General features: G+C 37.2%; 1 protein-coding gene across 4 annotated transcripts; it reads left to right on the top strand.

Moving 5' to 3' along the window:
* The first annotated feature begins 574 nt into the window (after positions 1–574).
* Positions 575–8,219, top strand: LOC139958938 (uncharacterized). 4 transcript variants are annotated; one of them, XM_071956392.1, is made up of 5 exons: positions 575–665; positions 2,338–2,401; positions 3,330–3,416; positions 3,874–4,079; positions 5,374–8,219. In XM_071956392.1, exons 2-5 carry the CDS (start codon positions 2,346–2,348, stop codon positions 5,673–5,675), a joined length of 651 nt encoding a protein of 216 aa, XP_071812493.1. In that variant the 5' UTR covers positions 575–665; positions 2,338–2,345; the 3' UTR covers positions 5,676–8,219. The 4 variants fall into 4 exon arrangements, with proteins under 4 accessions (XP_071812493.1, XP_071812490.1, XP_071812491.1 ...); XM_071956389.1 differs by lacking the exon at positions 575–665 and adding an exon at positions 1,138–1,573; XM_071956390.1 differs by lacking the exon at positions 575–665 and adding an exon at positions 1,139–1,537.
* Positions 8,220–8,798: the final 579 nt, after the last annotated feature.

The raw sequence follows: 8,798 nt of genomic DNA, 5'->3' as shown, positions 1-8,798 counted from the left end.
GGGAAAATTTGTGGATTTTCCATCTATAAATCGGTCACGAGAATTGAAACAAATAAGTGTTAACTGTTTCGGTCGAAAATGATGAAACATAATGGTGATAATTTATACAACATGCTGTAGGTCACGTTCTTGGCGTGGTGAAGTAGGCCGGGGGGAGTTGGGGTGGGTTGGGGGGATGTACTCACTAGAGTAAGTTAGTGTCAGCATGACTGAACAGCTTTGGGGGCCGGGGGGGGGGGGAACCGTGTTTAAAATATAATATGTATAAATATAAATTGAGGGCAGTATTTGCCATCTATAAAGGATCGAAAAGTGGACCAGAGATTGGACATAAATTACAAACACAAAACAGGTAGTTCCCTGGTCGACCAATTGTGTGACACAGTTATTTCTTGACGCTCGACTTGCGACAATCCATTGCACTGCAAATGGAAACAGGTGGCGCTCGATAGTTTCAGATAACCAAGCACAGTAATTGCACACTACGGCTGGAGGGATTTTAATACAGCCCATGGATGTACAGCATTGAAATGTTCCCTGATATTGTGAGACGGGATGTCGTATACGTGATATAACTAGTCTAAAAGAAGAAGACAAATAAGGGCTTTATTGAGAAGAGAGTCAAACTGATCAACTTTCATCCAAACGTTTTGAATTGACGACAGGTATATAGCTAACCTGAGACATTGCGTCCTTTGTAGAAACAAGTTCCCGCAGTGCTGATTGATAGAAGATTCTGCGTTTTCGAAATTCACAATGCAGGGCTTAATTAACACATTCAATTTACCCGCGTTCACGTTAACGTCAGCTGCGAAAGCATCAGTTGCTCTTCGAAGGAAATGTTAACATTGGACCCTTAGGCCAACATATTTATTTAAAAAAAAGATATATATATTAAAAAAACACAAGAAAAAAAAAAAAACACGGACCAACCGATTTATGATGCACCTAAATGCCTAGCCTGAAGTGGTCACATTAAAGAAACTGAAAGTGTTATTGATATATATATATATATATATATATATATATATATATATATATATATATATATATATATATATATATATATATATATATATATATATATATATATATATATATATGTATGTATGTATGTTCATACTCAGAGTACTTCATTGCATCATTCTGCGGGAAATGACAAAGCAAAGCGTTCTTCTGTGCAAAAACCCCTTCAAATTGTTGAGGACAAACGAGTGGATCACTAGAGTCAAACGAGAAATGTGTTTCACTATGGATTGAACAATTAGCAATAACAACTAGCCTATAGCCAGCTATTCCTGGCGAGTCCTGTACATTCACCTCTTCTGCACGCAATTATGTTCTTATTCTCATCGCGTACATCTTCTAATAATCTCTGAAAGTAGAAGAAGCAATCGTAAATGGACTATAAATTGACTTCGGTGATTATGTCTATATGAACACCCATCATGTCACCATAGCAACAGCGGCGTTGCAACTCCTTTTTATAAAAGTGCCTGATCTCGTTTGGTTATGGAACAAATGATAATTTTCAGAGGTTTGATTTGTAGTTGTACAATAATATCTACGTCAGGTAACTGAGATTAACATTCACGTTGTGAATCTAGGAATAAACGTGCGTACACATTTAATTACGAAACAATGCTGCCTATAACAGCGATACGCGATTTGGATTATACACTAGATTTGGATCAAACACCTCTTGCAGTTCAGATCTTCATTCTTTGAATGAGATCATTCTTATCGATCATATATTTGTAGTGATTTTGCACGGACATTTTTATTTATTTTTTGGCTACTCATACGCGGAGAAAACGCTAAAAAGCCAGCTGTTTAGCCTGCCTATACATATATATATATATATGTAGGCTATATAAGAACGGTGAGAATCATGTTGAGCCTTAAGAATATAATATATTTCGATCCTGGAAATTATAAAAGCAGCATAGGCTTACTTATTAGTTGTAATTATCATTATTTCTCAAACTAAGTAGTTATAATTGGATTTTCTTAGGCATTTGCTTTTCTTATGTTGTTGTACCATTTGTAGTATAATTTGATTAATAAATCTATAGAGTAGAAATGGCTGGGCTTTGCTACAAACGATTTTAAGGTATTGTAATGGTTTACATATGTGTCGGATATTGTTACATAAAATTCGTGGTGGATGAAACATTCTGAGTGACACACCGATGTGAGGGCAATATAGGGGTGGGGTAGGGGGAGGGGGTCGCAGCGTGATTTGAAACGTACCATTCCAATAATTGAAACTGACCCACTCTACGAATTTGAGATGTTTCGAAATTTTTTGTTTATGATTTATAATTTTCATCTTAGATTTCTATATGGCTTTACACTGTGCAATTAAAGATGGCGATGAAAGTATGGAGACTTACTATATGTAAGTATATTACGCTAAATATTAAGTCACATGTTTGGTTGTGTTTCCAAGGGTCACGTTTGTTTTCGGAGGGGAGGGGATTGGGGGAGGATTTGGAATTTGCTCGAAATTCGAAATCGCCTTAGCATCGTCCAAGTTGAAAACAATTCCCGAATTTTTACTCATACCGCAGTTTGACAGAGAACGTCTGACTGGGATAGGGTCTCCCACATCGCTATGGTTACAGAGAAATGCAAAATAGCCGATAATAACACGAGCGGCTCACTATAGCAGTTATTAGTTATATTTCTAGAACAATTTAGAGAGTTTTCTTTTAAATTTTGTAATCTGAAATAATTATTTCCAAGAAGCTACCAACATTTTATCGCTTTTCACAAACTAAAATCCTTCATTTTGAAAGTGATTTTCGTACATGAATAGACTACTTTTTTTCCATATTCTACACGAAACCTGTTGTTAACCTTAAATATGGGCGGAGGAGCTGAGAGAGGGAAAGGCACACAGCACAAGGCCATGTGACCCAATCCTGTATGCGAAAATCCTAAAAAAAAAATTACTTTCTATATTTTAGAAGGGCCCCATTTTGGCACACGTTTCACGCATAAATTAAAACTACATATATCGCAGGATGCGGGGCGTGGGAGGGGTGGGGGTTGGGGATGGTAATCATAGCCTCGAGTATGAGGGACTATGTGTAATTTTAAATTGTGCCCCTGGCAACATCCTGAGCTCGGCTTAGTGATACTGTTTGTAACTTTGTTATTTATTATTCAATTTTTTTTAGCATTATGACGAGGAGACTTGATTGGCTTTGTCGACCTACGACGGCATATTTGCAGCTAGCTATACCAGTCTAGTGATATCACACAAAGGCCGGTATCTCAATAAAGGACTCAAGCTCATTTTTAAAGATGTTTCTCTTTCACAGATGCCGTGCGGAGCAGTACTGTTGTGAGGTCGACCAGTGTTGTTACGTCAATAATGGATACCATCTTCCTCAGCTATGGTATTGCTGGTATGTATACACGTAAATACCAGATCGGTAGTATATACTCGAATTGTATAGCTGGGATTGTACTTAACCTCACAAGATTGCAGGATTAGAGAACGTGGGGGACTGGTAACATGGAACATTAATGTTATGAAACATAGCTTCGAATTAGAAAAACAAATGAATGGTAATAACCGAGGATATTAAACTTTCAAATTATGTTCCTGTGGTTGGAAAATACTGGGGGTGGAAAAGGGTTTGCTTGGTTTTTTCCCACAACACATTTGCAAGTGCAAGATAGTCTCGATATTGTCTCTATATTGAGTCGACACCATCAGTATCGGTGTTGGCATTAATCGAAACTCTACATCCACCCTCCCCCCCCCCCCCCCGTCCTCTCGTTTCATTCTCTAACTGTTCCTATATGATATTTAATCTAATGTATGAAATGTATAACATTTCTTATTTTTCCCTCAAACAGGTTTTTCGTTCTGACTGGCATCTTGATCTGTTCTCTAATAAGTGGTAAATACTGCAAGAAACGTGGTAATGTTCGTCACGTGACTGTGACGTCACGTATGCCTCATCATGGACAACAGAATACCATTATGCACCCATCATCAGTAATGCCGAATGTTTGGGCGATCTACCCTCCTAGCTACAGCGCCAGTAATATCATGGTCACAGGTGAGTCTCAACCGCGGGTCAAGGATAAAACCGTACTGTATTGTACTGGCATTAATGGGTAGATCAGGGATCGGACCTAGAACAGTGCATTGTGGGTCATAGTCGTAGATTGAGTTCACGGCCTTTTGGCTAAGATCATGTGTAGTATCTGTTCCCTTTCGAGGGGAATGGCGATGCACACCTGACGATGATCACATAGTCACAGTCCCGATGCAAGGGGACTGGGTTGAGAGCGGATCAGTCGTTCGGTAGTTTTGGTTTTCGTGCACAGGTTATTTCCTGGGCGACTTTTCCTTAAAAAAAAAAAGAATGAGTTCACGGTTCCAACATACATTGGCTTTGATCAATAATAACTTTCTGTTTAGGTTATCAATGTTTTAAAAACGACGCCAAATTATTAATTTGTTGGCTTGCATATAAAGAGAGAAAATCGATATGTTATGATTAAATAGTTAATCATGACTCAGCAATCAGCACTCCCCAATTAAACATAAGTCACATGACTCTTATAGGTTTACTTGTCAAGACATAATAATATGCTCATGCTATCGGTAAACCTTTATAGGTAAATGCTAATTCTGTAGAAATTATTACAACTAATGCTAATTACTTTATTCATGCTTTTGCACTATCCCATTCGTGTTCGTAGTACTCAAAATACAATATCATTTCTAAAGAATACTTCAGTCAAAGTGATAATCTTTATATTGTAAAGTAGTGTGAGAGGGCCTTGGCCCTGAACAAGACTGTAAACCTAAAATAATAAATAATATTTTATATTCCACAAAGAAAAAAAAGAAGGCTTTAATGCAGGTAATGTTCTGAATTTCAAGATGATTTCACCGTTCAAATGAGCTATATCTCTGACATGCTCCTTTACGGCTAAGTGGCACTGGCTCCCTAGTGCAGGCTTACAAGTTCATGTTAAACCGAATTCATTTTGTTGTAGATAATAAGAACTTAACCCAAACATGTTCTTTTAACTTCATATTTGTACTATACATATTTTACCAGTCTTGTGTATTCCCATAGAGGTTTGTGCTGTAACTGAGGAACTGATCTAATATTGGTGTATTTGACTATTTAGTCCAGTCACCTTTTTTTTTTGATGAAACTCAGCTGTTTAAAGGGTCATTTCTCACAAATAAAAGTGTTATAAAAATACAACCTGCAGTGATAGCAGTGATCTTGAATGGTCTAAAACATATCAACATTATTTTGTACCTATTTTCATCCAATATGAATAATTGTTACCCCGATAATGATTGCGTTTGCTCTTTTCTCTTCTCGACAGATGCATCTGGGAGACCTTTCTCTCAAAGAAATGATTTCATCTCATCAAACTCCTCCACAGGACCAACAGAAGGCTATGGCAACCCACCAAATCCTCGTCCACCACTCCCCACATATCCGGAAGGTGCAGCACCAGGAGCAAACTTGTCATACCACACTGGTTTGGGGAACCATTACCATGCTCCCCCAGCCCCAGGGTTTCCTACCGTTATCATCACAGACGCAGTTTACGATGAGCCTCCCTCATATGAAAGCATCACCAGCAGTAGCCAGCATCATCCGCATGTTGTGTCGGTTCATTAAATACGTACAAATGTGTAGGTCGCTTTTATGTGATGGACGCAGGAATGGATGGATACAGTGAGAACATTGAGGTTGTTATTCGCAAAATGGCATGTTAAGATCTATTCTCTTATAGACGATGTTACATACGAAATTAAATATATCTTCCTCACATCGCTTCTGCTATCGCCTTGTATAAACTTGTAACCGAATTTAAATTGACTGCGTATTTAACGCACTTATAGTTAATGAATATGTTACTTATAATGCTATTATGTTGTAAAGTAAAGTAGTTATTTTTAAGATAGTTTGAAAGAAGAAAAAATCTCTCAAACTCACTGATAGCCAGTAAATATTTCCAATAATTAATGCACAAAGTTAATTTATAAGATTGCAGGTAGCAAGTGTGTTCTGTCACAGTATATATATGTAACCAAATGGATATTAATGTTATCGTGAAAAGTACGACAAAACAATAACATTTATATTGCAAGTAGTTATATCTAAGATAGTTTGAAAAGAATCAAATTTCTCTCAAATTCACGGATAGCCAGTAAATATTTCCAATAATTAATGCACAAAGTTAATTTATAAGATTGCAGGTAGCAAGTGTGTTCTGTCACAGTATATATATGTAACCAAATGGATATTAATGTTATCGTGAAAAGTACGACAAAACAATAACATTTATATTGCAAGTAGTTATATCTAAGATAGTTTGAAAAGAATCAAATTTCTCTCAAATTCACGGATAGCCAGTAAATATTTCCAATAATTAATGCACAAAGTTAATTTATAAGATTGCAGGTAGCAAGTGTGTTCTGTCACAGTATATATATGTAACCAAATGGATATTAATGTTATCGTGAAAAGTACGACAAAAGAATAACATTTATATTGCAAGTAGTTATATCTAAGATAGTTTGAAAAGAATCAAATTTCTCTCAAATTCACGGATAGCCAGTAAATATTTCCAATAATTAATGCACAAAGGTAAATTATAAGACTGCAAGTATATAGCAAGTGTGTTCTGTCACGGTATACCTACATTATTGTCAGGTACAAGTTTTGACTAGAATGGCGGGAAGGGTTAAAAAAGAGTCATGAGAGAAGAGAAAGAGGCTTCAAACATAGGTTAACACAGGGCCGTTTTAACGCATGGGCCCACTGGGCCCTGGCCCAGGGCCCCGCGATGTCAGGGGCCCCGCAATCGTAGTAACCCCATGTCTTAATCTGGGAGGAAAACTTATTGAATAGGCCATTATGACTGATTGAATTCGATACTTCACAACTTGTGACGAGAGTTGGTGAAACAGTTGAGAGTCTGACATTAAATATTGGAAGATTACTCTTCTATAATGTATTTCAGGTTTTAGATATATCATGTATGTTATTCAGCTAAAGTTTTATGCTTTATGCGCGACATAGGGAGGGGTGGTAAATGCAGGCATGTTTATGCTTGAGCGATTGTCAAGGATGTCAATTTTTCACGCAACTTTTTCGAACTCACTTGATTGAGGGGCCCCGCTCCATTGCCGGGCCCAGGGCCCGGTGATCTCTTAAGACGGCCCTGGCCGCCGTTAACATAATTTAATTGCTTCTCTCTTGCAATATCATTAAATACTAAAATGAGTGATAAATTACATATATATATATATTGGGTACTGGTGTCTTAAAAATTACAAAATTACATGATCGCTCGTTAACGGATACGTTGGCTACGTTAGCTACTGAGAAGTTGGCGAGTTGGTCGTCGGGCTTAATACGTTGAAAATTGAAGCCTTTCCAGCACGAGTGTCCAAATGCGGTGAAAGTATATAGGCGTACCACTGATCGCATGTTTGATGAAAGCACTTCACTATGCAAACAAGACGAGACAGTATAAAACAGACCTTACGCGTGGATGCAGCTGTGATGAACTCAGTCACTTGTAAATTATGTCAGGTGCAGATTAGAATCATAAGTCTTTAAAACAATATTAGCGGCAAACATTATTCTGTATATGGTAAACATTATTCTATGGTAACAAAATATCCAAAAAGCAAGAAACAAAATATAGAGTATCAATGGTTTTTATTTAAATTAAAGAGGATGATTTAGGATGAGGGTACAATCACTATGGGACTCGGACGTAGTGGTGTCGTCTGTCGATTATTCGCACATATTTATGATAATGATAGTGAGTGGTAAAGTATTAGCCTTCACAGGGTATGTATATAGATAAATTAAACTCTTTCCGCATTAGGGTTGTGAGTGAGTTTATGTAATGAGATGCTTGGTTGTGTGTGTGTGTGTGGGGGGGGGGGGATACGCTGTCTTTATTATCACAACCTTGAAGTTTAGACTTAGTTTATAGAATAAATATGCACTCATTGTGATCACTGATTTGATCTTTACCGTCTTTGAAATTACTTCTTTCAACCAATCTGAAAATACTAATTTATTTATCTTTGCAATAGTGTGTACCGTTATTTAGTCTATATGTAATACTTCATGTACTCATATAATTAAACCTTGTGAAATATATTTATTGTTATTTATTCCAAATGCAAACATGATCATTTCCTTCAAGAATTCTTTCGTGTGTGTTTTTTAAATTTAAGAAAGATTTTATCTGTATTCGATGAAAGGGTTATTTATTACTTGCATTGGTGTCGGAACCCGGGGGGGGGGGTGGGGAAGTTGGGATCGGCGAGGTATTCTGATGATGGTGCAAGTATGTAACCAATGAAATGTGATACAAACAGGTTTCTAGTAAGCTGGTATGCCCGTTATATTCAAATGTTGAGCCGGCATCCCAGACCATTCACCATTACCATGTACCCTAATGTTAGGTAAAATGCTACAAAAGTTCCAGAACGGAGGTCCGTCCTCACGAGTCCCCCAACTTTGATCCCTCTTATCCTTCCTTCAAACCGCGGAGATCATAATTAGGATAAGTATAAAACTGACTATGGATACAACTTCCCTACAGAAACTGGCAGTGTAAAGCTGTAAAATTGTTCGCGTTTATGTTGTTCGGATATGAGACGTTTCCTATAGACTCTACTTTTATGATGGGAAGGATTTTAATTCTATAGAATATTTCCCAAATCGAGTATGTTCCGGTTGGGTTAGGATTTGGAAAGATTGACACATGGGAAC

The sequence above is a fragment of the Apostichopus japonicus genome, chromosome 18 (genome assembly GCF_037975245.1).
Source record: "Apostichopus japonicus isolate 1M-3 chromosome 18, ASM3797524v1, whole genome shotgun sequence".
Classification (NCBI taxonomy): domain Eukaryota; kingdom Metazoa; phylum Echinodermata; class Holothuroidea; order Aspidochirotida; family Stichopodidae; genus Apostichopus; species Apostichopus japonicus.
This window is presented reverse-complemented; position numbering and strand designations above follow the sequence as displayed.

Coding starts and splice junctions, on each gene's coding strand:
- LOC139958938 (XM_071956389.1), top strand. CDS start 1,513: ATGGAACAAATGATAATTTTCAGAGGTTTGATTTGTAGTTGTACAATA. Junction 1,574..2,337: donor TACAATAATATCTACGTCAG/GTAACTGAGATT, acceptor TTTTCATCTTAG/ATTTCTATATGGCTTTACAC. Junction 4,080..5,373: donor CAGTAATATCATGGTCACAG/GTGAGTCTCAAC, acceptor TCTTCTCGACAG/ATGCATCTGGGAGACCTTTC.